The sequence below is a fragment of the Microcaecilia unicolor genome, chromosome 2 (genome assembly GCF_901765095.1).
Source record: "Microcaecilia unicolor chromosome 2, aMicUni1.1, whole genome shotgun sequence".
Taxonomy (NCBI): Eukaryota; Metazoa; Chordata; class Amphibia; order Gymnophiona; family Siphonopidae; genus Microcaecilia; species Microcaecilia unicolor.
In genome coordinates, this window is record NC_044032.1 from 194,223,744 (window position 1) to 194,245,799 (window position 22,056).

At 41.6% G+C, this 22,056-nt stretch overlaps 1 protein-coding gene across 1 annotated transcript in view; it reads left to right on the forward strand.

Moving 5' to 3' along the window:
* The window catches only part of ROR2 (receptor tyrosine kinase like orphan receptor 2), a 535,539-nt gene that overhangs the window by 487,954 nt on the left and 25,529 nt on the right, over window positions 1-22,056 (forward strand). Inside the window, exons 5-6 of the mRNA XM_030193600.1 lie at window positions 14,139-14,266; window positions 19,864-20,178. Of these exons, the coding sequence (XP_030049460.1) occupies window positions 14,139-14,266; window positions 19,864-20,178 (443 nt within the window). The remainder of the gene's footprint in view (window positions 1-14,138; window positions 14,267-19,863; window positions 20,179-22,056) is intronic.

The window sequence follows — 22,056 nt, forward strand, 5'->3', positions numbered from 1 at the left end:
CATGCTGTTTCTTGAATTTTATGTTGTTCCTCTCCTTCCATCTTTCCAACCATCCAACAGTGGCTATGAATTCAGTTAGTCCAAGACTTTCAGCTAGCTGATTAGCCTTCTCCATAAGCAGTGGACCACTGACAGGAAACTGTCTGCTCTTGACTTGAGAAAACCACCGAAGAAGAGCGTCTTCTATATCCTCAGCTTTCCCGCCCGTTTACGTTTCCTGTGTGGATTTGTATTGTTTTGCCAGTCTTCCAGAAGCTGATCTTTTTGCTTCAAGATACATGAAATTTGACTGGGATTGACACCATATTCTTTAGCAATAGATGCTTGACTTTGTTTGTTTTCTAATTTTTTAAGAACTTCTGTTCGTTCAGCCAATGTTAAAGTCTTACAGTTGCGCGACGAAGACGACTCCAGTGTACACTCTAACAACTTTCTTTCGCTTATTCTGTCTATGGCAGTTAACCAACAAGATTTCAAATTTATCGCCCCTTTGTCACGTGCCAATCGGCTTCCATATTCTGTGCGTGCGCTTATGCAGAGTCTTTCCTGCAGAGGAGCGGTCTTAAACCATGCATATATACGAATCTTGCACTTATCAGTGGTGCGCTAAACCGAAGTTTGTCCCCATAGAAATTGATGGCACCAAAACGTGACTGAAGTACGGCATGCAGTTAAATAGAGCATGCGCTTATCCGATGTGCACTTAAATGGAGTGCACTGTATATATAAAACAAAAAGACTGATGTACTAAATTATGAAATTATGCACAGAAGGCCAGAATGCTTGAAATAAATGCACAAAGAGGGTAATACAAGTTACTTAAAATTAGGGGCTGAGATGATGCGCACTAAGTGCAAACTCTGATGCCAGTTATATTACTAATTGCCGTTATAGAATCCTGGCTATTTCAGCACTTATTACCATTGGCTGCTGTAGATATCTGCTTAATGTTACGTCGCACATGACGGTATTCTATAACCTTAGTGCCTAAGTTCTGGGAGTCTCCCCTGACCCGTCCCTGCCAAGTTCACACACCCCTATCAGTTGCACACTGTAGAATTTATGCTCTAAAGTTATAGAATACCAACTAAATACGGTTACACCTTTAACCACAAATTAGTGCCAATTAACTCCAGTTATCACCACTGATTGGTTCTTAGTGTCAATTAGCAGCTAATTTGTCAATGAGCTTGGGCACATAACTATAGCTATTCTATAACTTGTGTGCATAGTGTTGAGTGCTAAGCAAAACATTGTGCACACAAGCTCACAGAATGGGGGGGGGGGGGAATGCCTGGAAACGCACACAAACCTTAAAAAGGCAAATCCATAAAGTATGCATTTACACACCACTCGAATACATAAATGTAAAAGCACTAGTACTGCCTAAGCACCATTCTGTGCATTGCAAAGGAATACTTTCTGACCTCATTACCCTTCGTTTACATACAATTTAAGGCCATCTTTAACATGCACGTTAACATTGGCGCTCGAGCCCTCTGAGCATTGCCAGTGTTAACCACATGTAAACGCTGGCGGTAGCTTTGAGCTACGGCCCCCACTGTAAGTTATGCACGTTTCTGCCACAATTATTTCAGGTCTATGGCTGGTGTAGCTGCAGGTGCATGAAAGCTAATTATGCCGATACTGAGTTCCACTAGTGTTCCTTATGGAATATTTATTTATTTATTATTTATGACATTTATATCCCGCATTACCCAAAACTCCCTCTATAAGTGTACCTTAGCCAGACCTGTTATTTTGGGTGAGCCCTGGGCCTTCCCACACTAACCCCCCTTTATCCTGTTATCCTGTATTTTGCTCCCTCTCTTCCACCTCCAGATTTGGAATTTGTCGCCCCCCCCCCCCCCCCCCATGTACCTCACTCCTTCACGGGCAGTGACAGGAACACACTTCCATTATCTGTGTCAGCACTACAGGCTTCCCTCTGCTGCGTCCTGCCAGAGAGGATACACGTTTGGCCCCCACCTGCAAAGGTGATGAGGTACACCGGGAAGGGGTGGGAGTTTAGAGAGAGAGGGGGAATTGCAGGACTGTGGGTGGGCAAGCGGAGGCAAATGCCAGATCCAGATGTGGAAGGGAGGGAGAGAAGGGATCAAGGCGGCCGCTGCTGAATTGTCTGTGCCACTGGTTTGGACCCCAGGTTATCCCTGGAAATCTAGATTGCCTTGGTTTCACAAGCAGGCTTTGGAAATCTCCAGCTACAACATCTTGCAAAGTTTTCACATCCTAGAATATTTTTTCAACTACCCCTGTCTAGAAAAATGCAGTTCAAAATATATTAAAGTGCAAGTTTTTCACTGATCTACACAACATACTCTACACTTTCAAAGTTAAAAAAAATATATTAAAAAAACTAATAAGAAACCAAAAAGTCATGATTGCATAAATGTTGGCACCCTTGGATTCAATTCTTGATGGAAGCCATGAATTCCCACTGCTGTTAAAACATTATCACAACGTAATGCTGCCACCACCAGGATTTACTGTAGAGATGCTGTTAGCAGGGTGCTGTGCTGTGTTTGGCACCACACATATCACTTTGTTTTGGACCAGAAAGTTTCACTTGGTCTCATCTGATCACAAAACTTCCTACATGTGTGCCATGTCTCTTAAGTGTTTCTTTGCAAATACTGTGCAACATATCATATGCCTTTTCTTCAGCAGTGGCTTTCTTCTCACCACCCTCCTACACAGGCCATGTTTATGGACTTATCTTAAAACTGTTGAACAGCCTTTTCCCTAGTCTCAACCAGTGACCTCTGCAGTTCTTTTGCTTGAATCTTAGGCCTCAGAGTAACCACCTTTAGCAATTTCCCTAACCCATAACCATTGACTTTGGAGGGATAGCCTGCTTGAAGTAGTGCCAAACTGTTTCCACTTTACAGTGAAGGATCTAATAGTGCCCTAAGTGTAACTGAAATTTTCTTATAGTCTTTCCCCTAATCTGTGCCTTTCAATAGCTTTATTCCACAGTTCTTTCAGCAGCTCCATGTTCGGCGTAGAAAAGAAACGAGTTAATTCTTCATCCAGGAATATTCTAAGGAGTGGAGGAGTGGCCTAGTGGTTAGAGCACCAGTCTTGCAATCCAGAGGTGGCCGGTTCAAATCCCACTGCTGCTCCTTGTGATCTTGGGCATGTCACTTAACCGTCCATTGCCTCAGGTACAAATTTAGATTGTGAGCCCTCCTGGGACAGAGAAATATCCAGAGTACCTGAATGTAACTCACCTTGAGCTACTACTGAAAAAGGTGTGAGCAAAATCTAAATACATAAATAAAATAATCACCTAAGTGGCTGAACACAGATGGGTTCTATGTAATTGCTTATGGGTTTAGTTAAGGCAGATTTTGAGTTAGGTCTGACAAAGAGTGAAAAGACTTGCGTAATCAAGAGATTTTGTTTTCTTATGTTTAATTTTTCAATATTTCAGTAATTGTTCTTTCATTTTTTAAATGCAGTGTATAACATAAAAATAGCCATACTGAGTCAGACCAATGATCCATCTAGCCCAGTATCCTGCTTCCAACAGTGGCTAATCCAGAAACCCAATTAGTAGCGACATTCCATGCCATGAATCCCAAGGCAAGCTGTGGCTTCCCCCATGTCCATCTCAATAACAGACTATGGACATTTCCTCCAAGAACTTGTCCAAACCATTTTAAACCCATATATTCTAACTGCTTTTACCGCATTCTTCAACAGTGAGTTCCAGAGTAAAAAAATATTTTCTCCTATTTGTTATGTAGATCTGTAGAACAAAATCCTACTTAAATGCTCTTTTTTTTTTTTTTAGAAAGCAGAATTTGAAAAAGTGTACAAGGGTATGAACTTTTACACAAGGTACTGTAGTCTGGCAGCGCAAACCTCTTGAGTTAGCTGATTTAGGGGGGGATGTTATGAATATGGGATACCATTAAGATGTGTTAATTTACTGTTAACTCCAGTTAACTGCATAAACTCAGACCTGTGCTAAAGTAGAACGAGTTAGTGGTGAAATAACACACCTTAACCGAACGGTAGCCCATGTTGATAACTACACTCCTTAGTTCGAGCGCTGTTAATTTCTAGAGTATGAGACTGTGTGGCTTTATGGGATAATTTATAAAGTATTTTCCAGGGCTGTGGAGTCTGAGTCGGAGGTACCATAAACTGAGGAGTCAGAGTCGGAGTCGAAGGATTTTTGTACCGACTCCACAGCCCTGGTATTTTCAAGGTGTAAAGCATGTTTTACATTTGGAAAATGTCTCTTTTATAATACTGCTTGGCCAATTTTATACACACACGCTTATTTATTTTATATTTATATTTCACCTCACAATAAAACAAGCATAATACCAATAAAAGCAGTTTTAAAAAATGCAATAAATTAATGCTGCCTCAACTCACAAATATGCATGAAGACAAGATGAAATGTGTTTATATAAGGGGTGGGAACCAGAGTCCTGAAAGGCCACAACACAGGTTTTCAAGATAAGTACATAAGTATTGCCACACTGGGACAGACCAAAGGTCCATCAAGCCCAGCATCCTGTTTCCAACAGTGGCCAATCCAGGTTACACAAGTACCTGGCAAGATCCCAAAACAGTACAATAAATTTTAGGCTGCTTATCCTAGAAATAAGCAATGGATTTTCCCAAATCCATTTTAATAATGGCTTTGGACTTTTCTTTTAGGAAGCTATCCAAACCTTTTTTTTAAACCCCGCTAACTGCTTTTACCACATTCTCTGGCAATGAATTCCAGAGTTTAATTACACGTTGAGTGAAGAAATATTTTCTCTGATTCGTTTTAAATTTACTATTTTGTAGCTTCATGCGTGCCCCCTAGTCCTAATAATTTTGGAAAGAGTAAACAAGCAATTCACATCTACCTGTTCTGCTCCACTTATTATATATACACCTCTATCAAATCTTCTCTCAGCCGTCTTTTCTCCAAGCTGAAGAGCACTAGCCGTTTCAGCCTTTCCTCATAGGGAGTCATCCCATCCCCTTTATCATTTTCGTAGCTCTTCTCTGTACCTTTTCTAATTCCACAATATCTCTCTTGAGATGCGGTGACCAGAATTGCACACAGTATTCAAGGTGCGGTCGCACCATGGAGCGATACAAAGGCATTATAACATCCTCAGATTTATTTTCCATTCCCTTCTTAACATTCTATTTTATTTCTTTGCTGCCGCAGCACACTGAGCAGACAGTTTCAAAGTATCGTCAGTGATGTTTCCTGGTCAGTGACTCCTAACGCGGAACCTTGCATCATGTAGCTATAGTTTGGGTTCTTCTTTCCCACATGCATCACTGCATCACTGCGCTTGCTCACATTAAACATCTGCCATTTGGATGCCCCAGTCTCCTAGTCTCGTAAGGTTGTCTTGCAATTTTTCACAATGCTCATGCGATTTAATAACTTTGTGTTGTCGGCAAATTTAATTACCTCACTAGTTATTCCCATGTCTAGATATTTTATTTATTTAGATTTTGCTCACACCTTTTTCAGTAGTAGCTCAAGGTGAGTTACAGTCAGGTACACTGGGTATTTCTCTGTCCAAGGAGGGCTCACAATCTAAGTTTATACCTGAGGCAATGGAGGGTTAAGTGATTTGCCCAAGATCACAAGGAGCAGCAGTGGGAATTGAACCGGCCACCTCTGGATTGCAAGACCGGTGCTCTAACCACTTGGCCACTCCTCCACTCCCCTGGTTTTTATGCATACTGCACATAGGCGTTCTCGGGGATGCCTATGGGGGCAGAGTTATGATCAGTGTTGGCAGCAAATCTCAACCGGTGTGTCATGACACACTAGGCTGTTGCGGGTCCAGCACTCAATCTGCAGCGTTTGGAGGGACGGGGCTTGTAATATTTTCACTACAGCATGTTTCTTCCTTCTCTTCTCTCCTGCCACAGCAGCTTCCCTTTGTCTTCCCTCAGCCCCACCTAGGTCTATGAAACCAGTTGTTTGTCAAGTCAGCAGTGATAAGTCTACTGGGTAACCCTGAGCCTTTCCTCTGCCACATCCCGCCCATGCGTAAATATTTAGTTGCATTAGAGGGGCAGGATGTGGCAGAGGAAAGGCTCTGGGTCAGCCCAGCAGACTGTTGGCAAGGGAATCGGAGGCCAGGGAAGTAGTGAGAAGAGAGCTAGAGGAGGAGAGTTGACAGGAAAGTGAAATAAAATGTGGAGGACAGAAGAGTGAGAGGGTGAAAAAAGGTTGAGAACCACAGCTCTAAGCTGTGCAGGAGTCCTTCACCTAAGCTCCTGCTAGTAGGGTGAGGAGGGGCTAAGTGCTGTTTTAGTATCACATTTCCAAAAGTGAGGGACAGGCAAGTTATGCAGGACTCCTGGGAACCTGCCTTAGCCTTAGTGGTTGAAAATGTGATACTGAAGCAGCACTCCTCATCCCCTGGCAGGAACATAGGTGGGGAGGACTCCTGCACAGCTTAGAGGGAACATTGGTTGTGATGTGTGTACATACATGGAATTCTGTACATAGAGAAAACACATACTTTTGCACATATGAGAGAGAATTTGTGCATTACTGGAGAAATTTTGATTGCCTTTATAATAAAAGCCAATAAAACTCTTTACATAGGTGTCGTGTTTCAAAATTTGCCCCTATATATGGAGGAGCTACAAAGATTTCTGAAAAAGCTACAACAGATTCAAAATAACTGCAAGCAGACTTTTGTCAAGTTGTTCCCTTTTTGACAAGACTCCATGAGCTACCTGTAACTTTTCAGATGACCTTCAAGATGTAAAACTTTGCTTCCCCCCATATCTGGCAGGAAATCAAAGTTATTTATTTATTTTTTTGTCTTATGACAAGAAATGTTTAAGATGGAGGAGTATTAAGGATAAAGTGTTCTCTGCAATAGTGTCACAGCTAGTTCTAGTCGCGAAAACATCAGGGCCCAGGTTGAGCTCTGCTGTACTCAGATGCTGGCAGATGCTCCCATCAGAGAGGAGTAGACTCCAGTAGAAGGCAGGAGAAGTACCAGGTGTGGAACCACTTTAAATCAGCTGGCAGAGGCTAAGTCTAGCAATTGATATGGTTCTCCGAAAAATTAAAGACAAAAAAGGAAACATTTATGAAATACAAAAGTAATCAATAGAAATCAAACAAAATAAAACATGGAAAAGAAAATAAGATGATACCTTTTTATTGGACATAACTTAATACATTTCTTGATTAGCTTTCGAAGGTTGCCCTTCTTCGTCAGATTGGAAATAAGCAAATGTGTTAGTTGATAGTATATATATAAGTAAAACATCCAAGCATTTCATTGACAATCTAACAGGGTGGGGGGGGTGGGTAGGAGGTATGCATGGGAACATCAAAGCATTTCAGAGATAGTCTAACAGGATGGGGGGTGGATAGGTGAAATACAAAAGAATGCAAAAAGAGGAACACTGAAAAGAGTACCAAATAAAACTCAAAGAAGAGATGAGAAAACCGAGGCTGGAAAAAGCACATGTGGAAGAAAAAAAAAAAACTAGGAATTTTGCACATCTTATATAAATCGCTTAGTATTTTCATTAGTTGGTGTAGGTGGTGCCTCTTTATCCTGAGATGGAATATGCTTTGTTCAGGTGCTTTTCCACAGCACTCTATCACATTTTTATCACATTATTCTTTCCACTCGTCTATTTCACATTTTGTCTGTACATATCTACGGTCCAAATATTTCATGTTTTATGACTTTATTTTTTCATAAGGACCCCCTGATGAAGGCAATCTTTTGCCAAAACACTGCAGTGTTGGGCTTCTTCATCTTGAAGTACTGATTATACCTACCGTACATTATTTTTTATGTACATTCATTTTGGAAGACTGTTTTTGTTAATAAATTGAGCCATTTTGTGACCTCCTGTCTTGTGGGTTTGGCTCCTTCCGTTCCTTTTCTTTCTTTTTATTGAGTTATATACATAATTCACAGTTTTTCTGCATACATTGTTTTATATATTTATTGTTTTATACATTTAGGGCTCCTTTTACAAGGTGGCACTACCTATTAGCGGTGTGCTGAATGCAAAGAAGCCCATTCATTTCCCATGAGCTTCTTCACATTCAACACACGCTAATCAGTTGTGCCGCTTTGTAAACAGGAGCCCTTAATGTTTGCTCTTGCACAGTACCTGCCTTCGTTTACCTTGATTTGATGCAAATCAAAAGAGTTTGGTTAAATATATTTTGAAAAATGGTGGGTTTATTATATATATATTTATATATATATATATATATATATATATATATATATATATATATATATATCTTTCTGTATGCCAATTTTGGTTTAATATACTTGTATGTTTATGCAATTGTGCTTGGTTTTTTTTAAGACGTCTGATGCAGGCATATGTTTTGCTGAAACATTTATTTATTTATGACATTTGTATCCCACAATTATACCAAACAAGTTCGGGTTCAATGTGGCTCACATTAAAGGTAGAACAAATCCAAGTTATATTAGTTATAGAGACAGAAACTTATGTGAATACAATGTAAAATGGCCTTGTTGAGTCTTTGTGCCATGCATATGAAGTAAAGGCTTTATTGTATCCCAGCCTGGTCTTCAGCTTGGTCCTTTGTTGTTCCTTGTCTAACTACCTCACTGCTGTTTCCTACTACTACTATGTGGAGATCTTCACCTTCTTCTATACTCCTTCTAATACTTAGTGCAGGCCAAATGTGGCCGACACGAGTAGCTGCTGCCCCTTCCTGGGAGCAGCAGAGAAAAGGTCAACCTATCCTCTTTGTGAAGGGACACCTCTGATGGGAACTTTGTTCCAGGCTCTACAGTGGAGCTGGACTGGCTTCCACAAATACTTATGTCGCATAACATCCATCCCCATTAACCCTAAGTATTTCACAGACCAGATCTGTGTAGACAGCATTGTTATAGGATCATATACAGATTGTGAACACCCAGGGGACAGATGATTTACAGAGTGTAGTGATGTAGATAGGCAGTCAGCCCAGTCCTATGGCCCACAATGCTGTTTCTCTGAAATGCTTTGTCTTCTCATGTGTAGGTTACTGTAGCTACATACAAGGAGACTGTCATTGTTCAGTCCTCCCCCCCCCCCCCCAAAACTCTCCAGAAGGACACTGGCTGGGCTCTGGCTGTAGGACATCTGTGAGGGGGGGGCCTTTCCTGATATGAGACCTTTAGCTAGATAAATTTCCGGAAACTACTAAAGACAGACCTGTTCAGAAAAGTATACCCCAACATAAAAAACCTGGATACCTGCGACACAACGTAACCAAAGACCGTAATGGACATATCCCAACTCTTCCTCTCCCTCTCTAGTTACCCCAATTGTATTTACCATACATGCAACCCATTGCACCACAATTTCACCTTGTATTGTTCAAACCTGAATTTGTTCATACCGGAATCAGCTAACGCCGTTTACAGTACTATGTAAGCCACATTGAGCCTGCAAAAAGGTGGGAAAATGTGGGATACAAATGTAACAAATAATAATAATATGCCCCTGTCCGTTCCTAGGAGCACCCCGGCCCCTCAGGTGGAGAGAAGATGCCCAAGGAATCTGTCTGATAGAGATGTGCAAGAGAAAACCCATTACAGACTTATTGGTAGAGTGCAGGATTATTTGTTGGAATCCAGAGACGATTTATACTACCATTTTGTAGTGTTTTTTTTAAGTGTTGTTTTTGCAGACCTGATGAGGGGACTCAAAAGCTAGTTGAAAATATATTAAATTAATCCAATAAAAAGTGACACCTGCATCTTTTTCACTGATTTATAGTTTGATATGTTAAATGCGACTAGCACTGCAGCTAGCTAACAATAATACATACAAGAGTTATTATATTCAAGGCTCTTCTTTGCTATGACTGTGATTAAAGGGGAAAGGGGAAAGGGGATGGGACTTGATATACTGCCTTTCTATGGTTACAATCAAAGTAGTTTACATATTATATACAGGATTATTTTTTTTTGTATCTGGGGCAATGGAGGGTTAAGTGATTTGCACAGAGTCACAAGGAGCTGCAGTGGGAATCGAACCCAGTTCACCAGAATCAAAGCTCGCTGCACTAATCACTAGGCTGCTGTGGAATCTCTTAACTTTTTCATATAGAATTTTATATGTTATTCAGTGAACTATGACAGATAGTAGAAAGGAAAAAAAATCAGTCAGTCTCTCCTGGAGAAAGTATCACAGAATCCATAGACACTGCCTCAAGCAAGGTTATCCTTGGTACAAAGCTGTAAATCAGACAGACCTATTGGGCGTGTCCTAATAAGGTGGCAGCATTCTTATGTATTTAATGGAACTGTGGACTGAGAGCACTGTTGTGCTGTAAAGCAAAGTTAATGAAGAAAAAAGAAGCTTTAAAATGAATTTGGTGCTGCTGAACCTTTAACTATGAATGATTCTGTAGAAAATTATTGCCTTAGTTCACAAGGCTTTTAGCAGTAAGGCCCCAGTGTCTGTTACTGCATTTTTTTTGAAACTATCACACACCATAACTGGTGCATACTTTTCCAGAGGTCATTTATGTGCGGATACGTCCACACCTTCATATAAGGTGCCCTTTCACTAAAGGTTATCATGCACTAATGAACATTAGCGTGTGCTAAATGGCGTGCGTCCTATTTTATGTCTGTGGGCTCTTGCCACCAAATTCTATATATGGCACCTTATTTTGGCCGCATGGCCAAATTGCACACATGGAAAGACAGCAAAGCAGATCAGTAGAAGAAAACCATAAATTTATTGAACAAAACACCAAATATTCAAGTCAGCCCGACACAGGCCGTGTTTCGCCCAGCAGGGCTGCGTCAGGGGCTACACAGTTTTCTTTTATTGTCAGGATTAATGAGATATGTATACTGATATAAAAAATGTACAGAGGTCTTCTAAAATGAAATTAAAAAACAGGCAAATAATCAAAAAAGTGATGACGTGCAATCCGTCAGATACACTAGCAACTCTGTCATCACTTTTTTGATTATTTGCCTGTTTTTTAATTTCATTTTAGAAGACCTCTGTACATTGTTTTACATCAGTATACATATCTCATTAATCCTGACAATAAAAGAACACTGTGTAGCCCCTGACGCAGCCCTGCTGGGCGAAATGCGGCCTGTGTCGGGCTGATTTGAATATTTGGTTTTTTGTTCAATAAATTTATGGTTTTCTTCTACTGATCTGCTTTGTTGTCTTTCCATCTTGGAGTATGCAGATACCTGCCTTGTTGTTTTCTTGTACCTCCCCCCCACCCCCCCCCCCCCCAAAAAAAAAAAAAAAAAAAAAATTGCACACTTGACTTTTAATTAAGAGTGGAGGAGTAGCCTAGTGGTTAGAGCACCAGTCTTGACATCCACAGGTGGCCGGTTCAAATCCCACTGCTGCTCCTCGTGATCTTGGGCAAGTCACTTAACCCTCCATTGTCTCAGGTACAAAATTAGATTATGAGCCCTCCAGTGTACCTGAATGTAACTCACCTTGAACTACTACTGAAAAAGGTGAGAGCAAAATCCAAAACAAAATAAAAAATTGATTAACAAGCCAATCAGCACTGATAATTGGTACTTAACCAATTAGCAGCACTAATTGGCTTTAATTAGAATTTATGCATACAACTTTCTAGGCGTATTCTGTAATGCTGTGCGTGTAAATTCTAAAGTGCACAGCCGAAACGTGTGTGTGGCCATGGGCGTGGAATGGGCGGGTCATTTAAAAAAAAAAAACCTATGCGCACTATTATATAATACACCCGATCTGCATCTGCACCTAACTTAGGTGCAAGTATTTAAGCCTGGTTTTAGGTGGCCTAAAAGAACGGTACATGAGCATAGATGTATTCTATAAACTACACCTAACTTTAGGCATAGTTTATAGAACCATGCTAACTGCGTGGTTTTACTGTGCCATATATAGAATTCCCCCCTTAGTGCACACTAAAGGACCCCTAAAATACCTGAAAGTGGGCATGTGCTTTACTACTTAAGGTATATGTAGTGACTTATAGAATTGTTCTCATAAAGGCACAAGGGGACTTTGGAGTCCTTCTACCAAACAGTTAGTAAAAGTGGCCATTGTGCTAATGCGAGTCATTCCTACACACTAAAAGCCATTTTTCCCGCATAGGTAAAATGGCTGAATTCTTTTTCTTTTAATTGCCATGCATTAATTTTCCCAATTAGCACGTGGCCATTAGTTCATGAGCCCCTACCGCCACCTATTTTATAGTTGGTAAGAGCTCATGCACAAACCACGCACTAATCAGTTAACGCACAGCAACGTAGCTGCACTAACCAATTAGCACAGAATAGGCCTGCTCTCCGCCCCCCCCCAGATCCACCTCCAACGCTAAAAAACAAAGGACTTCTTTTACAAAGCTGCGGTACTGATTCCTGTGTGGCAAATGTCATGAAGCCTGTAGGAACTGACTGGACTTTCTCGCATTTGCTGCGCTGGGAATCTGTACTGTGGCTTTGTTACAGGAGCCGAAAATCTATTTTTTAAAGCATGGGTAGCATGCGCTAATGCCAAAATTAACGTGAAACACCTGAGCATGCCCCGCTATAAGGCATTTTAAGCTGTAGTAAGCGTGCATTAGTGCATCTGTAATTTTATTATTTGTTGTCATATGTTGTTTGTGACTTTACCGTTGCTGTTTTCTTATTATATTAATCTTGTAATAGTTTTAATAGTGGAAGCTTGTATTTATATAGGATTTGGAGCAACCTTCCACATGGCGTCACAATCAGGATAACATCTGAAGGAGATCCAGTGGGGTCTGGCATTATTATACACACAAAATATCTGATTACTTAAGAAGCTTCTTTCTTCCATGTATAATGATTTGTCAGTGGTTAAACACAGTATATGTACATACTTTTGGTTGCAGTTTCATATGCCTTGATGCAGGCTCTACCCTGTGACTCCCGCAGAAAACTGTGGGCTTTGGCTATACTTTTTAAGGCTTGGCAGAGTTCTTCCATCATTATTGGTTCTGTATTTTTGTAAGTTATGATTATGGGGTTTAAAACAATATATGTATTTTTTATGCACGTTGGTAGCGCTTGAGTTGCTGTGGCTACAGTGGTTTCTCACAAGTGACTCAGGACCCTGGAACTCTGCACGTCAGAATGGTAGACAGCACAAAATATTAAACCCTGGCCAGGCTTCACTGAACAAATGCATATGAGAAGCAAGCTAAGTAATATGTAGCAGTCAGACTGTATAAATTTAACCACTGATTGCTTTTTTTTTGTTGTTCATCATTTGCAATTTCTGTTGAGAAATTTGGAAATATTTTGCTGTTGGCTGCAGGAAATGACCATTATGAAGGGCAATAGATTGCAGTGGTTTCTAGAAATGTTTATTGAGACCCAGTATTGCACAGCACAATGGCATTGTCTCCAGCTTCTAATTGAGTGAAATATGAAAGAAGGATCCACCAGCACCATGGTACAGTAAAGTCTCGATAAACAAAACCAGCCAGTTGTCAGATAAGTGAAGAGTTGGATAATATGGTAACCCCTCAAACAGTACAAAAACAAAGGCTGTAAAAGCAGGGTCCTGGGTCACAGTGGTGCTGTTTTGCTGTAAAAGCAGGGTCCAGGGTCTGAAACAAATTGTCTCTGGTGTGACCTTCCCTCTGTGCTATGCTGGAAAATGGAAAGAGACATGATGACATCACCGGGTGGTTGGATTAGCGAAGGTCAGATAGTGGAGGAGTGGCCTAGTGGTTAGGGTGGTGGACTTTGGTCCTGGGGAACTGAGGAACTGAGTTCGATTCCCACTTCAGGCACAGGCAACTCCTTGTGACTCTGGGCAAGTCACTTAACCCTCCATTGCCCCATGTAAGCCGCATTGAGCCTGCCATGAGTGGGAAAGCGCGGGGTACAAATGTAACAAAAATAAAATAATGGAGATTGCACTGTACTTTAAATGAATTTTTCTGCCTGACATTGAAAATAATTCTTGTTCTTGGCTCTGAGTACTGCTGATTTGTGAAACTAAAAGCATTTTGGATCTCAGGTGATTTAGGGGGAAGTTCTTTTGCCTTTTTGGAATTTGACTCCATCCAGGCATTTTCAGACCCACTGATGCAGTCCCTTTGTATTTCTTTACAGGGATGATTACCAAGAAGATGGATTTTGCCAACCTTACAGAGGAATTGCTTGTGCACGATTCATCGGAAACAGGACCATTTATGTGGACACCCTCCAGATGCAAGGGGAAATTGAGAATCGAATCACCGGTAGGCGTTCTGATGGGAGACCAGAGTTGCCACCTGGTTTGACAGTGTACAGTGGAAACCTTCCCAGTTCTATTGCTTTGCTTGGTAGTTGATTTGGTTTCAAGGTGCTCTGATAACAGGAGCTTTGAGGGTGTAATCCTGCATTCACCTGCCCTGCTGTATTCTTTAAAACAAAGCCCCGACCATATTGTAACAAAAGTAGACACCATTTTACCCCACAATATCAAACTTTCTCTTCTTTTTTTTTTATCGTATAAGGGAAGTGTTAAAATGTTTGTTTGAACAGTTTACAGTTTGTACTAGGGGCATAGCTAGTCCTCCAATTTTGGGGATGCCCCCCCCCCCCCACGCTTGAGCTAAACATACCTTTGCTGGAGGGGATGGTGAGTCCCCGCCAGACAAATAAATACAGGTACCACGCCCCTCCTCGTGCTGCTTCCTCAAAGCAGAAGTCGGAGGTATACCTTCAGCTCGTGCACGAGAAGTCACGGCGTTGGGCATCTGAAGGCATTCTTTCTGCCAACTTCTGCATTAAGGAAGCAGTGCGAGGAGGAGGGGAGCAGCGGCACTGAATTTATTTGCCTGCCGGAGCTACGACATCCACTCCAGCAGGAGGTAAAGAACGTCTTTCTACCTGCGGAAGGGTGTGGGTGGATCAGGGAGACCTTGGAAGGGTGGAGAGGGACTGAGGTTGGATTCTAGGAGCTTTGGGCAACATAGTTTTGTTGGACGAGCAACAGGAGTGCTGGAGTCTCTGCATATTTGTGGTATCATTCACTCATAGCACACACTGAGTAAAACTATTCTGCACAGGAGACACACTCCTAAAACTGTTTTCTTATCTTAGCATTTTTTTTACAACATGCTTCTGTTCCAGTATCAAATCTATCCATGTTGGTTTGTCATTCACAGATATGTGTCCAACTTTCTTCAGACTTCATTTGAGTCACACAGTCTCAGTGGTAAAGACTAGGGCAAATGTACAAGTCATTTGGTTTCCACTGGCTTCAACGTTACATGTGCTCGAGAGCTTTTATAAACTTGCAGCAGCTCTCCACAGACTACCACTCAGTCACTCAGACTTACCAGCAAGAATCATTAACCCAGAATATACATTCTCAAACAGCCCTATGATTTTCTTAAAACTTTCTCTCATAAAATACATACATATTTTAAACGTATCTTTTTCCTCACAAGGAGCTCAACTTGCACACATCTGTCCTCTCTAACAGATTCCCTCCCAACTGACACAATGGACTTCTTTAGACTTTTAAAATTCTCTCTTTTTCTGTTTTTGTGACAGCCATGATGCTGCACATGCCTCTCAGCACTTCAGGTTCACTCTCTCATCTTTTTACTGCATAAAACAAAATCCCTTCCCCCAGCTTTCTCCATAATTTGACAGGGTCCCAGATGTTTCTTCTTTGATTTTTCATGCATCCTTTCACAGCTCTGTGTCTGTGAGTTGGTCCCGCAGCATGTTCAAGATCCTACAGATGTGCCTTTAGCATCTCTCCCATGCACTCACTTCCAGGTTCATGGGAACCCAATTCGGGGCTAAACATTGGAAATAGGAGGGTAGGGATGGACGCCGCCTTTTTGAGAAGGGCGAGCCCAGAGGCAGGAGGGAGTAGGTGGTGTTGCTGCCCTCCTGCGTCCAATGTTTACAAGGTATGAGAGAGAGAGAGAAATTGGAAACTGGAAATCGGAATGACAAGTGAGGTGATTAAATTTGCAAATGACACAAAACTATTTAAGGTTGCTAAAACACGTGCGGACTATGAAATATTGAAGGAAGACCTTAGGAAATTGGAAGACTGGGCATCCAAATGGCTGATGAAATTTAATGTGGACAAATGCAAGGTGTTGCACATTGGAAAGAATAATCCAAATCATAGTTACCTGATGCTAGGGTCTACCTTGAGGGTCAGCAACCAAGAAAAAGATCTAGGTGTCGTAGATAATACGCTGAAATCTTCTGCTCAATGTCTGGCGGCGGCGGCCAAAAAAGCAAACAGGATGCTAGGAATTAGGAAAGGGATGGTGAATAAAACTGAAAATATTATAATGCCTCTGTATCGCTCCATGGTGTGATCTCACCTTGAGTATTGCATTCAGTTCTGGTTGCCGTATCTCAAACAAGGTATAGCGGAATTAGAAAAGGTTCAAAGAAGAGCGACCAAAGTGATAAAGGGGATTGAACTCCTCTCATTTGAGGAAAGGCTAAAGAGGTTAGGGCTCTTCTGCTTAGAAAAGAGATGGATGAGGGGAGATATGATTGATATCTACAAAATCCCGAGTGGAATAAAACGAGAAGAAAATCGATTTTTTTTTTACTTGTTCCAAAAGTACAAAGACTAGGGGACACTCAAGGGAGTTACATGGAAATACTTTTAAAACAAATAGACAGAAATATTTTTTCACTCAATGAATAGTTAAGCTCTGGAACTCTTTGCCGGAGGATGTAATCAATAGAAATCAAACAAAATAAAACATGGAAAAGAAAATAAGATGATACCTTTTTTATTGGACATAACATAAGGTATCATCTTATTTTCTTTTCCATGTTTTATTTTGTTTGATTTCTATTGATAACCTTAAGAGTGGACTAACACGGCTACCACACTCCTCTACCGGAGGATGTAGTAACAGCGGTTAGCGTATCTTGGTTTAAAAAAGGTTTGGACAAGTTCCTTGGGGAGAAGTCCATAGCCTGCTATTGAGACAGACATGGGGAAGCAACTTCTTGCCCTGGGATTGATAGCATGGGAGTGTTGCCACAATTTGGATTTCTACCAGGTACTTGTGACCTGGCTTGGCCACTGTTGGAAACAAGATACTGGGCTAGATGGACCATTGGTCTGACCTAGTATGGCTACTCTTATGTTCTTATGGGAGGGGGGTCAGGTTACTAGACCACTGTGGAGTTGAATTGCAAAGGGGGAGCATGAGAGGGAATTCAACTTATAATTAGAAGATGGCTATTTTCTTCTACTTTTTGCAATACCTTTACAAAGGTCTTTTTAAAGTCCCACCTTTTGTGTCACAAGATTGAAAGTACACAACATTGAAGATTTTGTAATCTATTTATCATCAAAAGATTCCTGAAGCAGGCCGCAGGCTGAAACACAGTTCTGTGTCTAGTCTGTGATGAATCTATGATCAATAAATCTTTTTGAATCACCAAGTTGTTTTCCCTTGTTTCTGGAGTCCGTGGTCCATCTCCCACTATCCTTTTGTTTTTTCTGTGGTAGAACGCATGCTACCTTCTGTAGCATAGATACTCACATACAGTGGTGGAAATAAGTATTTGATCCCTTGCTGATTTTGTAAGTTTGCCCACTGACAAAGACATGAGCAGCCCATAATTGAAGGGTAGGTTATTGGTAACAGTGAGAGATAGCACATCACAAATTAAATCCGGAAAATCACATTGTGGAAAGTATATGAATTTATTTGCATTCTGCAGAGGGAAATAAGTATTTGATCCCCCACCAACCAGTAAGAGATCTGGCCCCTACAGACCAGGTAGATGCTCCAAATCAACTCGTTACCTGCATGACAGACAGCTGTCGGCAATGGTCACCTGTATGAAAGACACCTGTCCACAGACTCAGTGAATCAGTCAGACTCTAACCTCTACAAAATGGACAAGAGCAAGGAGCTGTCTAAGGATGTCAGGGACAAGATCATACACCTGCACAAGGCTGGAATGGGCTACAAAACCATCAGTAAGACGCTGGGCGAGAAGGAGACAACTGTTGGTGCCATAGTAAGAAAATGGAAGAAGTACAAAATGACTGTCAATCGACAAAGATCTGGGGCTCCACGCAAAATCTCACCTCGTGGGGTATCCTTGATCATGAGGAAGGTTAGAAATCAGCCTACAACTACAAGGGGGGAACTTGTCGATGATCTCAAGGCAGCTGGGACCACTGTCACCACGAAAACCATTGGTAACACATTACGACATAACGGATTGCAATCCTGCAGTGCCCGCAAGGTCCCCCTGCTCCGGAAGGCACATGTGACGGCCCGTCTGAAGTTTGCCAGTGAACACCTGGATGATGCCGAGAGTGATTGGGAGAAGGTGCTGTGGTCAGATGAGACAAAAATTGAGCTCTTTGGCATGAACTCAACTCGCCGTGTTTGGAGGAAGAGAAATGCTGCCTATGACCCAAAGAACACCGTCCCCACTGTCAAGCATGGAGGTGGAAATGTTATGTTTTGGGGGTGTTTCTCTGCTAAGGGCACAGGACTACTTCACCGCATCAATGGGAGAATGGATGGGGCCATGTACCGTACAATTCTGAGTGACAACCTCCTTCCCTCCGCCAGGGCCTTAAAAATGGGTCGTGGCTGGGTCTTCCAGCACGACAATGACCCAAAACATACAGCCAAGGCAACAAAGGAGTGGCTCAGGAAGAAGCACATTAGGGTCATGGAGTGGCCTAGCCAGTCACCAGACCTTAATCCCATTGAAAACTTATGGAGGGAGCTGAAGCTGCGAGTTGCCAAGCGACAGCCCAGAACTCTTAATGATTTAGAGATGATCTGCAAAGAGGAGTGGACCAAAATTCCTCCTGACATGTGTGCAAACCTCATCATCAACTACAGAAGACGTCTGACCGCTGTGCTTGCCAACAAGGGTTTTGCCACCAAGTATTAGGTCTTGTTTGCCAGAGGGATTAAATACTTATTTCCCTCTGCAGAATGCAAATAAATTCATATACTTTCCACAATGTGATTTTCCGGATTTAATTTGTGATGTGCTATCTCTCACTGTTACCTACCCTTCAATTACCTACCCTTCAATTATGGGCTGCTCATGTCTTTGTCAGTGGGCAAACTTACAAAATCAGCAAGGGATCAAATACTTATTTCCACCACTGTACAGTAAAGCATATCAGTTAGGAAATTCCATCTTTGCAAACTGCCTCTTCCCGTTTTCAACTCTTTATTCTCCCACACTTTCCCATTCCAAAACACAACCCTCCTGCATCTGCCCTACCCCCACAAACTGCCCAAACACACACACATGTACAAAGGTTGGAAAGAATTCCATGAGCTGTTGTATATGTACTCAACTTTTCAATTAGATCAAAGAAAGTTAAATTGGAAGAGCAAACACCATATAGTGCATGTCTCTTTCTGCAGAATGAGGTACTCATTGTTGACCCTCCCCCTCCCCCCCATATGTCAGGTATTAGTATATCCATGTGTAATGTACTGTGCCAAAAAGGAAATAAACTGAGAATCATTCCTAGACTGACTTGATCTATATAAATGGGCAACAGTGCCACCTATTGTCCAAGTTGAAATTGGCAACAACTGTTAAGGCACATTGAGCACAGTGGGTTACATACAACCAAAATGTTATTGTGCTGAAATGTTCAGGTTTAGAAGATCCAGCAGAAATGCAGGGCTGTAATAAGAGCAGGGTCTGTGAAATGCATGTTACTTTCAGTTTCAGGGGCTGGATGATGCCTCTCCAGTAATACCTTGATGGGAAAGTGTGTGTTGCATCCTTTCTGTAAGATCTGTTTCATTCCAACTTTTGTGAGAGTGTAAATTGCTGTATTTTCCTTGCCTTCCAGCTGCATTTACCATGATTGGCACATCCACCCACCTGTCCGACCAGTGCTCCCAGTTTGCCATCCCATCCTTTTGCCACTTTGTGTTCCCACTGTGTGAGGAGAGCTCCCGCACCCCGAAGCCTCGTGAACTGTGCAGGGATGAATGTGAGGTGCTGGAGAATGACCTGTGTAAGCAGGAATACAACATTGCCAGGTCGAACCCTCTCATCCTGATGCAGCTTCAGCTTCCAAACTGTGAAGAGCTACCATTGCCCGAGAGACCTGAGGCTTCCAACTGCATGAGGATCGGAATTCCTGCCGAGAAGCTCAACAGATGTAAGTGCAGATGTACTCTGTCTTCCTCTGAGGCACCTCCTGCCTTGCTTGTGATGACTCTGTAACGTATTATTTGTCACTGCTCTTTTTTTTCTGTAGGTGATTGTATGTGTTAGTATATTAAGACTTCTCTTAAACATTAAACAAACATACGAAATGATCAGCCTAGCAGCTTACAATACCATCGAATGCACTTACAGAAAACAGGTATAAAATAAGAGTCATTACAGTGTTAAGAATTATTACAAAGAGATGGCAAAGGTATTTTTTTTAAACCCTCTACCAGGGACCGCAAATTGACCTGGACACTGCCTCAAACAACATAAGTGAAGAGCAGTTATTGAACTTCACTTATGTTGTTTGAGGCAGTGTCCAGGTCAATTTGGGGGATTATTCAGAGTTACAGTATTCCTTCTCAAAAAATAAATGATGTGTAAATGTTCCTAAATCTGCTAGGTTGTACTTACTGTTCCTTAAAAAAATGTATTACTGTGAGGCGGTGCCTTTACACAGGAAGATCCTCATTGCTTTATCAGGTGATGGCCAAAATTTCCAATAAATAAGGACCATAACCTTCATTAAAATCGTTCAAGTTTACAAAATTAACTTCCACACTGTTCAAACTATTAATGGTATGATCACGTAATGACGAACGCTTACAAGAGTCATGCAGACTGTTCTGACAATCTCTGTAGGAGTCACAAGAATAGTTAAGTTCTGGAACTTGTTGTTGGAGGACGTGGTAACAGCAGTTAGCATATGTGGGTTTTAGAAACGTTTGAACAAGTTCCTGGATGAAAAGTTCATAGTCTGTTATTGAGATGGACATGGGGAAGCCACTGCTTGCCCTGGGATTGGTAACAGCGGATAGTGTATCTGGGTTTAAAAAAGGTTTGGTCAAGCTCCTGGAGGAAGAGTCCATAGTCTGCTATTGAGATAGACATGAGGGAAGCCACTGCTTGCCCTGGGATTGATAGCATGGAATGTTGCTACTATTTGAGTTTCTGCCAGGTATACCTGTGACCTGGATTGGTCACTGTTTTTGAAGCAGGATACTGGGCTAGATGGACCATCCGTCTGACCCAGTATGGCTATTATGTTCTTATGACATTTGGGGTTGATATTCAGCATGGTTTAAGTGGGCAGCTGCCAGTGTTAATCAGTACTTAACTGTACTCTGATTGCTGCAGTACTATCCAGTTATTGCAGGGGAGGGGCATAGGCAGAGCTTGGGTGGAGCCAGCACTTAACCGGTTGGTGGCAGTATTTAGTCTGCTGACCAGTTAAGTAAGCATGTAAAGTTAAGACAGCAAAAAGGCTGTCTTAACTTTATTCATTGACCTCACCAGATACCAGTCTGAATATTGTCTGGTGCCCAGTTAACTTCCACCCTGACTTGGATATTCAATGCCAGTGCCTGGACATAGCTGGCATTGAGCATCCAGGCTTAGTTTAGTCCACAGTTGTGAGTGGCTTAAAAACTGCTGACCACTGTAGGCTGAATAGTAGATCTGTTGTATTTAAATTAGCATAATCTAATTTAAGAGCGATTGTGAACCACAAAATAGAGTAAATATTCCTGGCACTAACATTAACCGTTCCCTTCAAATGACCTGGAAATATGTTCCTTTTAAGTCCCCAATTAGTTCAAGCATGCACTATATAGGGGCTAATTCTATAAAGAATTTTCTGTGTCGCCTTGGTGAATATTAGCAGATTAAGGTGTGATTATACATGCAAAATAGCATTTATGAAATTGTGTAGCACTATAAGTGTATAAAAAGTGCTTGCATCTACTTTTGTACAATCCCCCAGATTCCATAAAGATCACCTAAATGTGTGTGCCAAAATTTGTGCATGATCCTGACATGCATGTGC